This window comes from Erpetoichthys calabaricus, chromosome 3 (assembly GCF_900747795.2).
Source record: "Erpetoichthys calabaricus chromosome 3, fErpCal1.3, whole genome shotgun sequence".
Lineage (NCBI taxonomy): Eukaryota > Metazoa > Chordata > Cladistia > Polypteriformes > Polypteridae > Erpetoichthys > Erpetoichthys calabaricus.
The window spans coordinates 92,310,350-92,329,099 of NC_041396.2; the positions used below are offsets into that span (position 1 = coordinate 92,310,350).

The 18,750-nt window shown below is 38.7% G+C and overlaps 2 protein-coding genes across 5 annotated transcripts in view; both read right to left on the minus strand.

Moving 5' to 3' along the window:
- LOC114649310 (polymeric immunoglobulin receptor-like) overlaps positions 1–12,312 on the minus strand; it is a 60,018-nt gene extending 47,706 nt beyond the window's left edge. For all 3 annotated transcript variants that reach the window (XR_007934611.1, XM_051925652.1, XM_028798813.2), the window contains exons 1-3: positions 12,064–12,312; positions 4,158–4,475; positions 3,526–3,861 (exon numbers count right to left, since the gene is read on the minus strand). Coding sequence is in view for 2 of the 3 variants with exons in the window: in XM_051925652.1 (XP_051781612.1) it covers positions 3,526–3,861; positions 4,158–4,475; positions 12,064–12,211 (802 nt within the window). In the remaining variant the exon portion in view is untranslated. The remainder of the gene's footprint in view (positions 1–3,525; positions 3,862–4,157; positions 4,476–12,063) is intronic.
- LOC114649309 (polymeric immunoglobulin receptor-like) overlaps positions 1–14,227 on the minus strand; it is a 178,635-nt gene extending 164,408 nt beyond the window's left edge. For both annotated transcript variants that reach the window (XM_051925650.1, XM_051925651.1), the window contains exon 1: positions 14,111–14,227. In XM_051925650.1, coding sequence (XP_051781610.1) covers positions 14,111–14,144 — 34 coding nt within the window. In that variant the 5' untranslated portion in view covers positions 14,145–14,227. The remainder of the gene's footprint in view (positions 1–14,110) is intronic.
- Positions 14,228–18,750: the final 4,523 nt, after the last annotated feature.

The window sequence follows — 18,750 nt, forward strand, 5'->3', positions numbered from 1 at the left end:
TTTTCTTTCTTCAGTAATATTTAATCTCCTTAAAGAAAAACAACATATGCATTTTACTTTTTTTGTATCTCTTTAGTAATATTTTAGTGTAAAAGGATAACCAGTATTTAAATCTTTTACAGTATGTTACTTTATAAAGTTATTTTACACAATGCTGAAAAATTAATAAGAAAGCTACATATTTTGGCAGCTGCTGCTTTAATTTTCAGTGAAATGAAAAAAGCTCTCCAAGAGAAAACCTCAATGAAGAAGAAACAGTTTGCACTATCTAAAAAGGAGAAACCCTCATTTATAAAGGTTTGCTGCAGATGAATTAACTGAAAATAAATGAATAGTTCCTATGTGTATAATACATATTTATCTATTTGACTTATGCCTTTATTCCAGCAACTTGCAACATCTGAGGTACAATTTGTTACATTACTTTAGTTTTTTGCAGCACAGGCAGGTGAAGTGACTTCCTCAGGGTCACGCAGTGGTGTCAGTACCAGGATTTGAACTGACAAGCTCCGGGTTTGCTGAAATATTACTGAAGAAAGAAAAAAAACGAAAACGGGCAAATGGGTCTATGCATACAACTGTCCATTCATCCATTATCCAACCCGCTATATCCTAAATACAGGAGCCAATCCCTGCCAACACAAGGCAGGAAACAAATCCCGAGCAAGTTGCCAGCCCACCCCAGGGTGCACACACCCACACACACCCACACACCAGGGTCAATTTAGAATCGCCAATGCACCTAACCTGCATGTCTTTGGACTGTGGGAGGAAACCGGAGTACCCGGAGGAAACTCAGACAGACACGGGGAGAACATTCAAACTCCACGCAGGGAAGCGAACCCGGGTCTCCTAACTGGCACCTTTCACTGCGCCACCATGCCGCCCGCATACAAACTTAAAAGGTTTAAATAAAACAGAAATATATACCTTTATTTTTACTTCCTTAACTTGTGGAGGGTTTATCCTGTAGCAAAGCCCTAGCTTTTTTCGTGAAAGGCCGTTTCAGTCAATAAGTCTTAAAAACAGGTGTAAAGATATTGACAATAAGCTACGCAAACCCACCAAGACATGGAATCGTTTAAATCAAGGTGCTGCGCTACCTTCTTCCAGATCGGCCCCAAGGCGTTCGTATTTTTCCAAAGCAGTTCTGGTCTCCATCGGCATCTGTAGCTGAGTCGAAAAACACCATCCCATACTATTAGTTAACGATTAATACATTTCTATATGTATTGTAAGCATACAATACAACTGATAATATGTTGCGCTTATTTATCTGGTGTACCGACATTTTTGCGCGTTTAACGACTGAAATCCAACGTGGTTTGTGCCCTTCAGAATGAAAACAATTTGCATTTACCTTTTTAATAAAAGGCGAGCTTTTAAGCCTGAGAAATCACCCCATAAATGCACACGTTTAATTGCACATGTGTTAATATGTATGCTTACACAGTATTAAAAGACACTCAACAATTAACGTCATTTACCTTCGTTCCCGCATTTGAGTCATGCTGTAAATTCTTACTGTTAAATATAATTGACAAATAATTTGGTGAATGAACTTGTGAAGAAGGTGGAGCTGGAGTATTACGTAACTTCATTAACGAAAATGCCGTGATGTGCGGAAGGGCGGGGGGAGTGTGGGGGTTGACGGAGAATGTTTTCTTCAGCGCTCCTTGGGCTCTTCCTTGTTTTCAGTTCACATGATTACGTAGGAGGCTTGATGATGCGATACGCGACTCCGCCTCCTCCATTACAGTATATGGACAAAAAAAGAGGTTCCAGTTATGACCATTACGCGTAGAATTTCGAAATGAAACCTGCCTTACTTTTGTAAGTAAGCTGTAAGGAATGAGCCTGCCAAATTTCAGCCTTCCACCTACACGGAAAGTTGGAGAATTAGTGATGAGTGAGTGAGTGAGTGAGTGAGTGAGTGAGTGAGTGAGTGAGTGAGTGAGTGAGTGAGTGAGTGAGTGAGTGAGTGAGTGAGGGCTTTGCCTTTTATTAGTATAGATTGACCATCATATGATTATGAGACATACCTTCTGATGAAAATCTGGAAGTAGAGGCAGCTCAATACACAACTCCTAATAGTATCATTTTTGTTGTGCAGCCATTTCCTGAATTGAACTGTAAAATCTTTGTACAGTACATGACTTGTAACTGGCCCAAATCATTAGGCTTACACACTCATATTTAAACAATTAATTGTTCAATATTTCATTTTTACTCAATTAACTGTGAATGACTCCCATTTGTTAATCTGGAGAGAGACGTGTTATAAATTTTATAGTTCAGATAGCATCTCTTCATCCACTGTGAATTTTAGGAGACACTCTTCACCTCCTACACCTACTGACTTATAAATGATGTCACTGTAAACAGGGTGGAATCATTTAAATTTCTTGACACAACTATCACTCACAGTCTGAAGTGGGATTAAAATAAAACCACTCTTACCAAGAAAGCTCTAGAGCTTATGTTTTTTCTTCAGACTAAAAAAGTTTAACTTGTCCCAATCAGTGCTGGTTTTGAATTGTCAACAGACTGAATATACATAGAACCAATAAAACCAACTTTGTTTTTAGATCTCTATATATGAAAAATATAGGTTCTGCAAAGCTTTGTGTCTTTATGTCAAAGAAAGAGTAAAACAGACTTTCCAAAAACTCTAGAAAATCAAGCCAAAGGATCCCATAAATAAAATGCAAACAAGGCCCTCCTTCCAAAACAAACACAAGCAAAGACACAGCCAACATAATCAAGCCTTTCATACATTCATATATTCATCCATTTCCTAATATGCTTATTTAATTTAGGATTACTCAAAGAAGTTGTGAGAAATGCTAATTTAAAATAAGCTCATAAATAAAATACTGGATATTTTGGGGAGTTAATGATACTGATAATTTAAACAAGTCATTTACATCACCATTTTACTAAATAATCAGCATATTGTTTAACAAGTTTTCCATTAGTGTGCTTCATTGTATCTTCTCTGAGAAAATACAGTTTCCACTGTTTGACAGAACAGTCGTTTTTTAAAACCACTTCTGTTGTGTTGCAATGTTTCACCAAAATGACTTCAGTGTCAGATATAAAACTTGGTAGGCTTTGCTTATCTCCTTTTTTTACTTTAACTTCAGATGGTGTTAATTTGTTTTATTTGAATTTCCACTCATACAGTATCTTGTTTTTCTTTTTCAGTGTCCATCAGTATACTATGAGGATAACTGTCAAACACTTGTCCACCCATGGATGTCTTAGCTTTGTGGTTCATTAATGTCCCTTTGATAAGTTTATTAACTGCACTGTTTTATCTGAACCAGATGCCAGCTTCTACTTTGTCAGACTTGAAAATGCAGAAAATGAAATCCTTAAGACAACCATATACTCATGAAATATTTTATTTGAACCATCATCAGAAAAATTAATTCTCAATTAAATTCTATTTTAATTTCCATTTCCATATTTCATTTTAAACTGTCTCTTATTACAGGAATTAACATAGTAAAGTCCCCTTACCTTTGACCTGGACATATACTGAAGTAGTTTCATCACGGAATGATCTATCACTCAGTAAAGTACGTTCAATCCCACATTGGTACAGTCCCTCATCCTCTTTCTTTAGTTCGTTCATTATCACAGTGAACTCTTTAGATGATTTATTGTCACTTATTGATTTTCTCTCTTTTTCTGAGTTATGGTTTGTTGTGACCAGTGTACTGCATGAAAATAGGGTTTCTTTGCACCAGTACTTTTTGTGATCTCTGTAATCATCACTGTAAAGACACACAATGCTCACAGAGCTCCCAATCTTTCCAGTTACCCGCTTGGGTCCTACCAAACTCTGCACAGCACCTAAAACAAACAGACAAAGAACTACGAGGCTTGCTCATACAATAAATTACTTATTTCATATGTGATGATTTACTTTATCTAGTTGAAGATGAAATTAAAAATAGAATAAAAACTGTGAAATTAAATGGAGTTTCTAGTCAACTCTTAGACCTATATTTCTTTGTTCAAACACATCTACAAGTACACATATCCGATGTAATGTGGTATCTGTTTTGAGCAACCTCAATTCTTTTTTCTGTTTTACTTTAACGTTTATGTGACAGAAGATGCCACATTAAGGAACAATCTTTCCTTACCTGTCACAGTGAGATATACAGGGTGAGTCTCATCAAAGTTGAGTGCTTTTATCCCACAATGGTACCAGCCTGCATCATTCTTCATGAGGGAGCGCATTGTCACAGTTATCTTTCTTCCTGATCTGTCATCTTTGATTGACATCCTTGTGTGTTTCTGAGACTTGTCAGTGCTGACCAGAGGGTAGCAGGTAGAGCCAAACGTCTTACACCAGAACTTCTCTGCCTGCCCGTACCTCTTATCATAGGGACATTCCACAGTCACAGACGTTCCCACCAATCCTTTCATCGTCTCTGGGCCTGACAGGTGGCCCTCAGCTCCTGTAACAAACACAAGAGTGGCTGTGTGGTCTGATCTTTCTGTTTTTTCCTTGTTTTCATGTTTCCGGTTTTATTTTATCAATACAGTTATTTTAATCTGGAACATTAGCAAACATAAATATACATTCATTAAAAAAGCAGAATGTATGTTTGACAAAACCAGCACAAACATCCTGTATATGACAGACAAAGACAGAGAAAATGTGTTTAGTTTAAAAACATCTAATGTACACTCTGTGGCCATTTTGTTACACCTGTTAGTTAACCCAAATAGCCTGCTCTTCTAAACAGTCAATCATTTGTATGCGATTTAAAGTATATAATTTGCAGACATAGTTTTTTTTTCAAGAGGCTTACTCATAGCTCAACCAAACATTAGAATAGCTAAGACACGCAATTTAAACAAACTTAGTTTATTAGTGTCATACATGGCAGCTCCAGCATTTCAGAAAGATCTGCCTTTCTTGGGTTTCACACACTGCAGTTAGAGTTGCTAAGTAGCATTCAATAAGCAGCAGTTCTGTGGTTGAAATCACCTCATTAATAAGAGAGGTCAAAGGAAAATAGCTACAATACTCAAAAAACAGCTCTTAATGAAAGTGATGTGCAGAAAAACATCTCTGAACTTACAAAAAGTTATAGCAAAGTGGATGGGCAACAGCAGCACACAGGCACATGAAAAGTGATGCCAGAGATTTCTGAGAGAATTGAATAGACTTCCAATCCATTCATTTTCATAATCCTTATAAAAGAAACAAAAAATTCCACTCAGAGCATGAAGTAAAACATTCACAAAGTTTTTTTCACATATACAGCACATGCTAAAGGCTAAAAGCTTAGTGACAAAAAAAACTAAAGCTAACAAACAATACAGTCATGCAGACAGACCACTGTGAAGCTTGTGTTAAGAGCAATCATTTCAAAAGAACTGTTTAAAGATGATGGCTAATTCACTGAGGACTTGTCAAACATTTAAAAAACATGCATAAATTCAGATGAAATTTGTGTTACAGATCAAAGTATATTAAATAACATACTGTTATTTTTTCCATAAATAAAGAATTTTAATTTATGTAGTTGCAATGTGCTTCCTACTGTCTGAAATGTATGCATATGCGAAATGATCACGCATTTTATAAAAAGTGAGAATAACACTTAATCTACATATGTCCAATGACTCCCTTCTCAAATAGCAATACAACAGGATGTTATCTATTAAAGCTTAGCCAAATTGAAACTAATTTGGAGTATGTAGTTTGTCACTTTTGTCTGTCAACATTGACAATAGCATAATTAGCATAGAACATAAAACAATAAAACACAGAACAATTATCACAAAAGCTGTGACTTGTGGCTCAGGAGTACCAATGAAATATTTCACAACTGGTAATGAATAGAATGTTATTTACTGGTGGCCAGTATATAGCTTAAAATTGAGAAACCACAGAGTATCATAAAGGTGATCACTAAATATAAAAATCAAAACAGAACACATATTTTACACAAAATATCTAAATAACGCATATTCAAATAAAACATTTATTTGCAGGTAACCAGCATTTACCTTTTGAACTTTTTTTCACAATGGCTGCCACTACAGCATATACCTTGTAATGCAGAACAACTAAAATCTTAAAATTACTGCAAACAATGGAAGTCATACACAATACTTGTTTCCCTAACATCTCTATTTCTTCTGAACACACATTGTGGCCTTTACAGGTTTTTAGTCAATAACACCAGTATGCCAACCTTTGCTGGTTTCAGACATGAGTGCTAATGCGTGACTACACTGACCCCAATACTAAACAGTCTCTTTGAAGGCAAAATCATGGCTGGTATGCGCAGGAATTTGCAAGCCAGTTTGCTCAACATCAGAAAGTTAACATTGTGTATTAGCACTGTCAAATTTCCCAAAAAATAAGGTTTGAAGATTCAAAATTAAAATAAGTAAATATTCAAATATGTTCAAACTTTGATTAACGATGCTGAGCGTTACATGTACATTTATACTTGCTATGTTATACTTTACTATTATGGTACTGGCTGCAGCGTCGGCTAGAGCAAGAACAAACACCATCTTAAAAAAATTTCTAGCGGCTCTCAGACAACTTTAATGTAAAAAAAGAGTCATCAAAATCCCAAACAGAGTTATTTTCCATTTGCTTTAATTAGAAGATCATAGCATTAAACAAACAGTTAGGGGTCTTAGGTTTAACCCAGCCACAGAGGATGCAAAAACTAGTGTTTCTTCATGCTGGTCCAAAGCCCGGATATATAGGGAGGGTTACATCAGGAAGGGCATCCAGTGTAAAATTTTGCCAGAACATTATAAATTTCCATTACCGGATCGGTCAAGGCCCGGGTGAACAACGACTGCCACCAGTACTGTTAGCCAACACGGTGCTGGCAGATATTAGGTTACTGGTAGTTGAAGAAGGAGAAGAAGAGGGGAGAGATGTGACCGAAGGCAGGAGGAGAGGAGGAAGGTAAAGAGAGTGGAACTGAGGGTAGGAACTTTGAATGTTGGCAGTGTGACTGGTAAGTGGAGAGAGTTAACCAATATATAGGAGATAAGGTTGATATATTGTGTGTGCAAGAGACTAAATGGTAGGGGAGTAAGACCAGGTGGATCAGAGGTGGATTCAAATTGTTCTGTCATGGTGTGGATGGGAGGAGTGTTTTGGAAGTGAAAAGAGTGTCAGACAGAGTGATGATTATGAAGCTAGAAATTGGGGAGGTGATGATGAATGTTGTTACTGCATATGCCCTGCAAGTTGGGTGTGCGGTGGATGAGAAAGAAGATTTTTGGAGTGAGCTGGATGAAGTGATGGACAGTGTACCCAAGGTACAGAAAGTAGATTTCAATGGACATGTTGGTGAAGAGAACAAAGGAGATGAGGAGGTGATGGGTAGGTATGGTGTCAAGGAAAGGAATGAAGAAGGACAGATGATATTGGATTTTGCAAAAAGGATGGGCATGGCTGTGGTGAATACATATTTAAAGAAGAGGGTGGAATATAGGGTGACATACAAGAGTGGAGGAAAATGCACGCAGGTAGATTATATCCTATGCAGAAGAGTCAATCTGAAGGAGGTTGAAGACTGCAAAGTGGTGGCAGGAGAAAGTGTAGATAGGCAACATAGAATGGTGGTCTGTAGGATGACGTTGGAGATCAAGAAGAAGAGGAGGAGAGAGAGGGCAAGGATCAAATGGTGGAAATTGAAAAAGGAAGACTGCAAGGTTGAGTTTAGGAAGACAGGCACTGGGTGGCAGTGAAGAAGTGCCAGACAGCTGGGCAACTACAGCAGAAGTTGGGTATAACGAGGATGGACAGGATTAGAAACCAGTACAATAGAGGGTCAGCTCAGTTTGGAAGGTTGGCAGACAAAGTCAAAGAGGCGAGATTATGTTGGCTTGGACATGTGCAGAGGAGAGATGCTGGGTATATTGGGAAAATAATGCTAAAGATAGAGCTGCCAAGTAAGAGGAAAAGAGGAAGGCCTAAGAGAAGGTTTATGGATGTGGTGAGAGAGGACATGCTGGTGATGGGTGTAACAGAGCAAGAGGCAGAAGACAGGAAATTATGGAAAAAGATGAATCACTCTGGCAACCCCTAACGGGAGCTTACGAGAGATGAAGTAGGGGTCTTAGGTTTAAGAGTAAATGCAACAGAATTAGATGCAAAATTATACTTTTACATAACTGGAGTGCTTAGAAAAACAGCTTACAGACCAAAGTTTAAGACAGGCCTTTCAATTTTTGTAAGAGGGCACTAATCAATATGAACTTGTAAGTTTAAATAAAGTGAATCCTTTTGCACTTTTTTTTAACAAAATGAATACAGGATACAGCAATGAATCTGACTTGTGGATCAAAGAGCACAGCACTGGTGAAGAAAAAAAATGTTTTGAAGGGGTCTAACTGTTAGTTTTACTAAAGAGAAAAACAAGCTAACCATTCAAAATTACAAAACGTGTTATCATGGAAGTGAAGTGCAAAAATAGATCTGCAAAATATTACAGCTTTACATAGCATATCTGAAGTAATTTAATGCCAAAATTAGTGACAGTAGAATACAATTGAATGTCATATTTTGCCTTTGTACAAGACCTTTTTTAAATAAATTTCAATTATATTCGAATAGCAACATTAGTTCTCACAGACCTACTGGTAATGAACGCTGTATAATATATGCCATACATTGCAGCCTTTAAGATCTGTTAATAGCATTCTTTCAAATTGTGATTATAATTTGAAATCAATGAATTGTTCATCCCTAGCATTAAGAACAGTCTGTTAATCGCCCCAAGATCCAGATGGAACATAGTGCCATACCTAAGCCTACCCTCCACGAGGCGAAACCATCAGTTGGATCCAAGGAGAAGCCCACACCCCTCCTCCGCTGTTACAAGTGTGAGGAGGTAGACCACATTGCACTATCATTGACCCACCTTGGTGACCCAATAGATTGTAGCAGGGTGTTAGGAGACAGCTATTGTTTCACCGCCAATCCCTTGACCTTTCCGTGAACTGGGGTGGTTGTTATTAATGGGCACAAAGTCACAGCGATGATAGATTCTGGAAGTAACATTTCTATTGTTGCTCAATGTTTCCTGCTATTGAGACAGTGGAAAACAGGTATGAACAGTCTGACCAGCATTCATGGGGAAACTCATTGGTACAGGATCACCTCTTTATAGTCACTTCGTGCATATTGGGTTTGACATTGTAGGACCTCTTGAGCCTTCAGCCTTTGGCCAAAAATATATACCTGTGCTGGGGGATTATGCTATACAATATCTAGAGGCTATCCCCTTGAGAGTTACCAGTTCCAAAAATATACGGGAACTGGTTTTGCCTGTCAGCATCCCTGAGGAAGTCCTACTAGATTAGGGAACGCCCTTCTTCTCGGAGACTTTGAGGGAAGTTGCTAAATTTCTCAAAATGAAGTACTTGAAGACCTCAGTATATCATCCTTATATTGATGATCTAGCAGAGCAATTCAATCAACAGCTCAGACAAATGCTACGAAAGGTGGTCAGTGAGGATGGGAGGAACAGCTACTTCCCCTCTTTCTGTGTGTGCTTACCAGATGATCCCACAAGTTGTACAGATTTCAGTAGGGTTACAGATTTAGCAGTCTTTCATCGGCAGGATTCTCTCCATGCCAACGCTGATGCCTTGTCTCAAATTTATGACATCACCGTTAAGACCGCTTGACCCAATGGATCTGGGGTAAGGGCGGGGGGCACTGTTACTCACATGCTCCTTGGGGAAAATGTAGAGACTTTGATGATAATTCTGCACTGATCCTCAGGGTGGTGCTGTATTTGAACGCCTCTTCTCTTCCTCCCTCTGCAGACTGGATGATTGATAACCTCACCACATCTGATGTCGCTTCCAATATCTGTCCTTTCATCCAGACCTGTCTCTTTATGCCTGGCCTGCATTTAACCCAAAGTGTTCCCATCTTGGACAGCTGGACCAAAGAGCCTCTGTGTCTGCTCACTATTTAAGGAATGGATGTAGAGGTGGTTCTCTCCTACAAATACTTGGGGGTCCACATTAATGACAGGTTGGACTGGACTTGGAACACAAAGAATCTATGTAAGAAAGGGTATAGCAGGCACTTTTTCCTTACTTTCTATAACTGTGATGGCCAGTGCAACTTTCTACGCTGTTGTGTGCTGGCCTGGTAACATCATTTCAAGAGAAGCCCACTGAATCAATAGGCTAATTAAAAGGGCAAACTCAGTTATAGTAGTATTCTGTACTCCCTGGAGGTAGTGGCGATGGAGAGAATTAAAATGAAATGAGTGTCATTATGAACAATACCGCACATCTGATCTCTGACACAATAACACTGAGAACTTTCAGCCAATATATTATGAATCAGAAGTGTTGTCAAGAAAAGGGTACTGGGGCTTCTTTATTCCAACCTGAATATGTCTGCATAATGCCTCACTGTGATTATGACAGCCAAGTAAAAAATTATTTTCTTGCATTATGGTCATTCTGGTGTGTGTTCAGACTAATGTGTGTGTATATATTTCTTTACTTACAGTACTTATTTATAAACATATTTGTTATTTATTTATATAAAGAGCTTTTGCAAAAAGACAAATTTCCACCTGGGGACAAAAAAAGTACTATCTATCTATCTATCTATCTATCTATCTATCTATCTATCTATCTATCTATCTATCTATCTATCTATCTATCTATCTATCTATCTATCTATCTATCTATCTATCTCTCTCTCTGTCTGTCTGTCTGTCTGTCTGTCTGTCTGTCTGTCTATCTATCTATCTATCTATCTATCTATCTATCTATCTATCTATCTATCTATCTATCTATCTATCTATTGTGGGAGCCGGCCCAGACACAGACAGGTGGACACTGAAGGTTCAAACACCAACACACGTTTATTCATTATTTACATAAAGTGAAGCCCACACACCCCAGTGCCTCAGCACCAATCACCCCAAACTCCAGGCCTCTTTACAATGCCTCTCTCTCTCTCCTGACCATCTCCACTTCTCTCCTCCGAACTCCGTCCCCTTCCACCCGACTCCAGCCATCGAATGGAGGGAGGCGGCCCCTTTTTTATTCACCTGGATGTGCTCCAGTTGCATCCCAATGACCTTCTGCCGGCACTCCCTGGTGTGGCGGAAATGCCAGCTGCGCAGCAGGTAGCACTCCGGGTGTCCCTGGTCTTCATCCCCCCAGCACTTACGGGTGTGGTAGAAGTGCTGAGGGCCAGAGCTCTCCAGGCATTTGAGCACCCCCTGGCGGTGACCACGGGCCCCTATAGTGTTGAGCTTCCATGCTCCTTTCCTGTGGTCCCCATAGCCACCAGAGCAGTCACCCCCTCGTGGTCCGGAGGAGGCGTAATCCCTCCTTCAGTCCTTCTGGGTGTCCCGGCTGGGTACCACCCCCAGCTGCTCGCCACACTATCTATATTTGATTCAGTACCAAGCTATACTTTAGTTTAAATATAAATTTAAAATATGGCATCAACAATTTTAATGGTATATTTGTGCTTTCTAATGTTTCTAACAGTCTGTCTGATGTGTTTATTATGTAACATTACCTAATATACAAGGTGATTAAACCTGCTCATGTGGTGGTCTAATTTAGTAGGCAACTTTGTTTCCCTTCTCCAACTCCAAAAACTACACTGCAACTACCTTAGTCTTGGTCTTGATCCATTGCTAGTCTGAAGCTTTGAATTAGACTGAATGTGCACTAATCCCCAAAGTCAGTCTTATTACCCTAAATACATAGTAAGACCAGACCAGTACAAGATCATCCATAGCTCAGAGCACACTGCAACTGACCTATAATGTCCCATTTTTAAACCTTGTTTAAACTGAGCTCTACCATTTATGTTGACACTGCCTACATTTTAGAGTCAATTTTAAATGGCCCAACAATTCTATTTTTGCAGGCTATGTTAACATTGTCAGTGCTGGACACCTTCATTTACAATAGAGAAAGATGGAGCAACTCCAGGTGCTATGTTGAGTTAATACATTCAAGATAATGACCTGGAATGGTAACACTGAGAAACTTTCCTCTTACCTCTGACGGTGAGATGAACTGGATAAGTCACATCCTTATATGGGGGTTGCATCTCTATTCCACATTTGTACCATCCAGAGTCACTTGTCCTCAGGTTTCTCACTGACACTGTGAACTGCTTTTTCATTTTTTTGTCACTGATGGACATTCTCTGATCTTGCAAAGATTTCACAGATCCATCACTTTTAACCAAAACATTGCATGAAGAGGTCCGTTTTTCACACCAGTACTTCACATCTTCTGTGTAGTATTCACTGTATTGACATGTAATATTCACTGAATTCCCAGTCCAGCTGGTCACTTCCTTTGGTCCAGAAAGCCAGGTTTCAACACCTGCAACAAATATAGGAACAAATGCAAAGGGGCTGCAGGAGTTAAATTTAGGAATATTAAAGTTTAAATCAAAAAATGATTAATGATTTTTTAATTTAAATTCATTCATTTTGTAGGATGCTTAGCCTACAGCATACATGTCACTGTCATTAGATTAACTGAAAACTGGACGGACTAAGCTTGTTTAGATAAATTGTCTACTTATTTTTTAGCTTTAGCAGTTCAAGGGCTCATTTTAGCCAGCAATTCTCAAAATAATTAACATAAACTTTGTGACAGCATTCTTCTTAAGTTACATTTAGACAGGAGTCTAACACGTATATACAACATTATAGTTAACCCTCAGATCCCTGATCACCTCTTTCAGCAGAAAGCAGCTCACAGTGGCACATACAGTATGTGGATACTGAAAATAAAATGCTCATTGATAACTATTCTTTAATTTGAAGTATTCCGATTTCTACTTATGTAAACGCAGCACTGTAACTAAAATGCCTTCTTGATGTAGCAGCACTAGCTGTCTATTCTTCCTCTAAAGTTACACATACTGTAAATCTCCTCCTAAAAACTCTGCAATGATTTTCTGGATTTAGGTAATAACAGATCAAAACGCAGTTTGAACATACAGCCTAGAGATCTGATATTCCATGATTAAGATAAATTACTCTTTGCAGAAACCTCCTCAGAAATTTTAAAATAGTAATATAGCAAGTTATTTTACCACAAATGTGTAAATCTATAAAAAAGCTGCCTACCCTTCAAACCCGATTTAATGAAGATGATGGACAGAGTTAATTATTGGAGGTGCTGAGCCCAACTTACATATCTTTGCAGGGTTCCATTGCTCCAAATGGCTTAAAATTGTTAAAGCTTTAGAAAAGAAATCATGCTTGCACCTTTTTACGAATTAGGTGATGGATAGATTTCCAAAATATGATTAGTTTTTTAGGCTTAGAAAAAAAATGAATTTCCAGTTATACGTAATCTAATTTTAAACATTACAATTAAAAACATCTTCCCATCATTCCTGCCAAGTCCTGTAGTTAACTATATTTGAATATTTCTCCATGCAGAAAACAATACATTTATCATGTGTAATATGTCTTTTCACCTTAACTTGTGAAGTAGGATGCAGTACAATCATAAATGCAGTATATTCTGCTAGGTAGCTAAAGGTAATAAAACAGAATATGTTGCTTTGGCACAAGCTACAATGTCCTAAATTCTTGCCACATGCAGTGGAACTTTTTATTCATATTCTGTCATCTGAAGTACACTTGTGAAACAATCCCCTCTTTCTTTGTTAACAACAGTGTGCGTCTGATTAGTAAAAGATCTGGAAGGGAAAGGACAGCCAGCAGTACAGGATGGCTTCACAAATCTATTGGTTCTACATGGAAGGAGATCTTCACATATGTCTTTATTAGACCTGAATTCTTCAATATAAATCATTATTTCAGTGAAGATGCATTCATATTTTTCCATAAATTTCATTAATGAATTCCTCATGTAGTATAAACACATTGTGTTAGGTTAACTAGAATCTCTCAATTGCCTGGTGTAAGTGAGGTGGGTTTGTGATGTGAGTATCCTGTGGTTTTGCCCAGAGTTGGTTTGTTTTGTGCCTATTGCTTCAGATAAGAAAATAAACAGAATAAAGGAACAACTGATACCACCTCTTTCACTCTTTTTAAAAATAAATAAATTCTCTTACCTGAAAAAAGAGGCAATAGAATCCAAAACTTCATTTTAGAAGACAGGTCAAAATACTTTGTTGAAAGGAAGAAAAAAAGGTTTGAGGCTTACAAGAGATACAGTATATCTTTCTTATTCTTCCTCGTTTACCAGTTTTAATATTATATTGCTGCAACGGCGGATATCCCCCCAGCTTTTATTTTCAGTTCTGCAGTTTCCTGACCATCATATAAAGAAATGACAAAACAGAGCTGGTCATATTTATTCAGTGCTCATAGATGGTCACAGCTAAAATGAAATTGTGAAATTCAGATTACTCAAAGGGGGCTAAATGCCACTAAATTGATATAATGTTATAAAATTTATCACAAACCTATGTCTTTAATGCCTTGTTCATTAAAACTGTCCTTAAATCACACACTTCAGTGTGTGTTCACAGTCCTTAATGTAATATTGTTTAAAAAGAGAGCTGAGGCAATAATGAGTATGTCAGTAATAGAACTCCTCTACATTTTGATTTTGAACCCTGGTCCAATGTGCACCTCGCATGCACTGAATCTCATATCCTTCTGAGCTTATGCTTAAAGGCTGAAGCTGTTATTTTATTATTCACTATGATAAATGCGTTTTAGTTATTTTTATATAAAACGTAAAAGGAACATGTTATATTTCAAGGTATAATCGTTGTTCTATTGTTATGCGCTAAAGTTTCCTGTTGATGGAAAACTTAGGAAACATATTAAAACACTCTAGATGAGAACAGGCCATTCAGCCCAACAAAGCTCGCCAGTCCTATCCACTTATTTCTTCCAAAAAACATCAAGTCGAGTTTTGAAAGTCCCTAAAGTCTTACTGTATACCACACTACTTGGTGACTTATTCCAAGTGTCTATTGCTCTTTGCGTAAAGAAAAACTTCCTAATGTTTGTGTGAAATTTACCCTTAACAAGTTTCCAACTGTGTCCCCGTGTTCTTAATGAACTCATTTTAAAATAACAGTCTCGATCAACTGTACTAATTCCCTTCATAATTTTAAACACTTTAATCATGTCACCTCTTAACCTTTGTTTGCTTAAACTGTATATGCTCAGCTCTATGAATCATTCTACATAATTCAACCCCTAGATCCCTAGAATCAGCCTAGTTGCTCTTCTCTGGACCTTTTCTAGCACTGCTATGTCCTTTTTGTAGCCTGGAGATCAAACTTCACACAGTACTCCAGATGAGACTTCACTAGGGCATTACAAAGGTTGAGCATAACCTCCTTGGATTTGTACTCCATCCCTTGTGCTATATAACCTAACATTCTGTTTGCCTTCTTAATGGCTTCTGAACACTGTCGGGAAGTCGATAGCTTAGAGTCCACTATCACTCCTAAATTCTTCTTGTAAGGTGTACTCTCGATTTTCTGACCGTCTAGTGTGTATTCAAACCTAACATTTTTACTTCCTATGTGTAAAACTTTACATTTACTGACATTAAATTTCATCTACCACAAATCTGCCCAAGCCTGTATGCTATCCATGTCCTTCTGTAATGATATATGGATTCCAAATTATCTGCTAATCATCATTTGCAAACTTAACCAGCTTGTTACTTATATTCCTATCTAAATCATTTATATATATTAAAAATAGCAGCAGCCCTAGCACTGTGGAACATCACTCTTAAAATCAGCCAATTCTGAAGACGTTCCTCACACCATCACCCTCTGCTTCCAGAGTCTGAGCCAATTCTACACCCATCTAAAACATCACCCTGAACTCCCACTTCTTTAAGTTTGATGCCCAACCTCTCATGTAGCACCTTATCAAATGCTTTCTGAAAGTCAAGATGAATAATATCATATGCTCCACTTTGATCGTATCCTTTTCCTCATAGAATTCCAGCATGTTAGTAAAACACGACCTCCCTCTTCTGAACCCATGCTGACTGTTCCTAATAACTCCTTTCCTTGCCAGGTGCTGCTCAATCTTATCCTTAATAATTCCTTCCATTAATTTTCCTGTGATGCATGTTAAGCTTACTGGCCTATAGTTGCTTGGATCTGCCCTGTCACCCTTTTTATATAATTGGATGATATTTGTCATTTTCTAGTCCTTTGGAATCTCTCCAGTGTGCAGTGACTTCTTAAAAATTTGTGTCAAGGGTTTATATATGTACTCGCTAGCCTCCTTAAGAACTTGAGGGTAAATATTATCTGGTCCTGGTGATTTGTTTGCTTTCAGCTTATTTAATCTGAGCAGTACTTCTCCCTCTATAATTTCCATATCCCTCAGAACCTCTTTAGTAGTCCCGTTTACCTCTGCAAGATTATCCACTTGCTCACTTGTGAAGACTTCAGAAAAATGTAAGTTTAGGGTATCTGCTATTTCATTGTCTGTATCTTTTCATTCCCCTTTACTATTTCTGATGCACTTCACCTCCTCCTTGACTGTTCCTTTACTACTAAAATACTGAAAGAATCTCTTAGGGTCTCCTTTCACCTTATCTGCTATATTCCTCTCCAACTGTCTTTTAGCCTCCCTGATATCCTTCTTAATTGTTGCTCTCATGTTCTCATATGCTCACAGATTCACTTTGTAGTCATTAGTCTTATGTGCCTTATAAAGCAATTTTTTCCTTTACAACTTCTTTTTTAAATCTTCATTAATCCACTTTTGAGTTTTTAAAAATTTCCTATTAATTCCAAATTTAGGTATGTATCTGTCCTGCACTGTGGTGGGCTGGCGCCCTGCCCAGGGTTTGTTTCCTGTCTTGCGCCCTGTGTTGGCTGGGATTGGCTTCAGCAGACCCCCGTGACCCTGTAGTTAGGATATAGCGGGTTGGAAAATGGATGGATGGATGGATAATGGATGGATGGATGTATCTGTCCTGCATAACATGTACAACATTATTAAACCTGTTCCACTGCTCCTCGACTGTCTCCACGCTTTAAAGTCCCCACCAAAGTTCAACTTAACAATTTTAGTTTTTGCATCTGCATTCTTACAAAATACTGAGAATTGTATTATATTATGGTCACTTGACCTTAGTGATTCAAACACCTCTACACATTGTAGAAAAGGCGCTATATAGGCACCTGACCCGGCACAGAACGACACAGAGGCACGTATAAAACACAAGGGCTTTTATTTTTCTTCACCCATGGGAACACGTCTTCCCCGTGACCCACAGGCAATACACAGTCCCAAAAGCACTCCTTTTCCACACAACAACAATACACTCTTCTCTCCCACCACTCTTCCACAAGCTTTGTCTCCTTCCTCCCAACTCTGGCTCCTCAAGTGGTGGTGGCTGGCCCTTTTTATACCCCACCCGGAAGCATTCAAGGTGCTTGACCACCTGGTCCTAATTGCATTTCTGGGTGGGGCTGAAGATTCGACCAGCCGGGCTGCAGACTCCATGCAGCTCCCCCTAGCGGCCATCCGAGCCCCCAACCAGGCTGTGGAAGACTCCATCTCCCATGGAGCCATGCGCCAGGTTGGGGAATCATCGTCCGCCAGGGAGGCTGCCACCAAGCATCCCGGGGGAGGTATTGAGCTGTCCATGGTAGCTCCCCCGGAACAGATGCAGTAGGGGCGTCCCTGCCGGGCATGGGATCCGGCTGTCCTTCACAACCTTCAATTCTATCTTGATTATTACAAAATACTAAATCCAGACAAGCTTTACCCCATGTTGGTGCTTTAACATGCTGTGTTAAAAAACAGTCACTGATTACTTCTAAAAACTCCTGTTCTTGTGCTCCTCCATCTGCAAGGTTATCCCAGTTAATATTTGGATAATTAAAGTCTCCCATGACTATAATACCTCCCTGTAAACTTGCCTTTTTGATATTACTAAAAGGATATGTGTTGAAGTTACTGTCTGCATTGGGTGGTTTATAACACACTCCTAAAATAAGACCTCTTTCCCTAATATTTTCAAGGTGAAGCCACATGTCCTCACTAAGATGGGGCTCATTGTCCAACTGAAGAGGACTTACATTTAAATCCTATTTGACATAAACAGTAGCCCCACCTCCTTTTCTGTTCTGTCTACCCTTCTTTAAAATGTGTATCCCTCTATGTTACACTCAGCCCCATCTTTCTTATTTAGCCAGGTTTCCATTATTGCTATAATATCATAATTATGCTCTGCTACATAAAGTTCCAACTCACTTACCTTATTTTTGATACTTCTAGCATTAAGGAAAGCTATTTTTAATGTGTTACTCCTTCTAAATTTAAATGTTGGCTTAGAATTTACATTACTATGCACTTTTATTTTACACCATTGTTTGTTCCTCTATGCGTAGATCTAAACCTGGCCTGTCCTAAATGCCCTGCCCCCCCCCAACACCCCCACCCCCATTCCCTAGTTTAAACAATCCTCGACTAGCCTACTCATATGCCTCCCCAGTACATTGGTGTCCCTACAGTTCAGATGTAACCTGTCACGGCAGAACAGGTCTCATCTGTTCCAAAAGGAGTCCCAATGCCCCATAAACCTATACCCTTCTACCCTGCACCAAGATTTCAGCCACTTGTTAAGCATTCTAATCTCCTCAGCCTTACCTGGACTGGCACGTGGCACTAACTTGTCAATTCTGCTACTCAGCTTGGTACCTAACTCTTTGAATTTGGATCGCAGATCTGACAGACTACCCTTATGTATGTC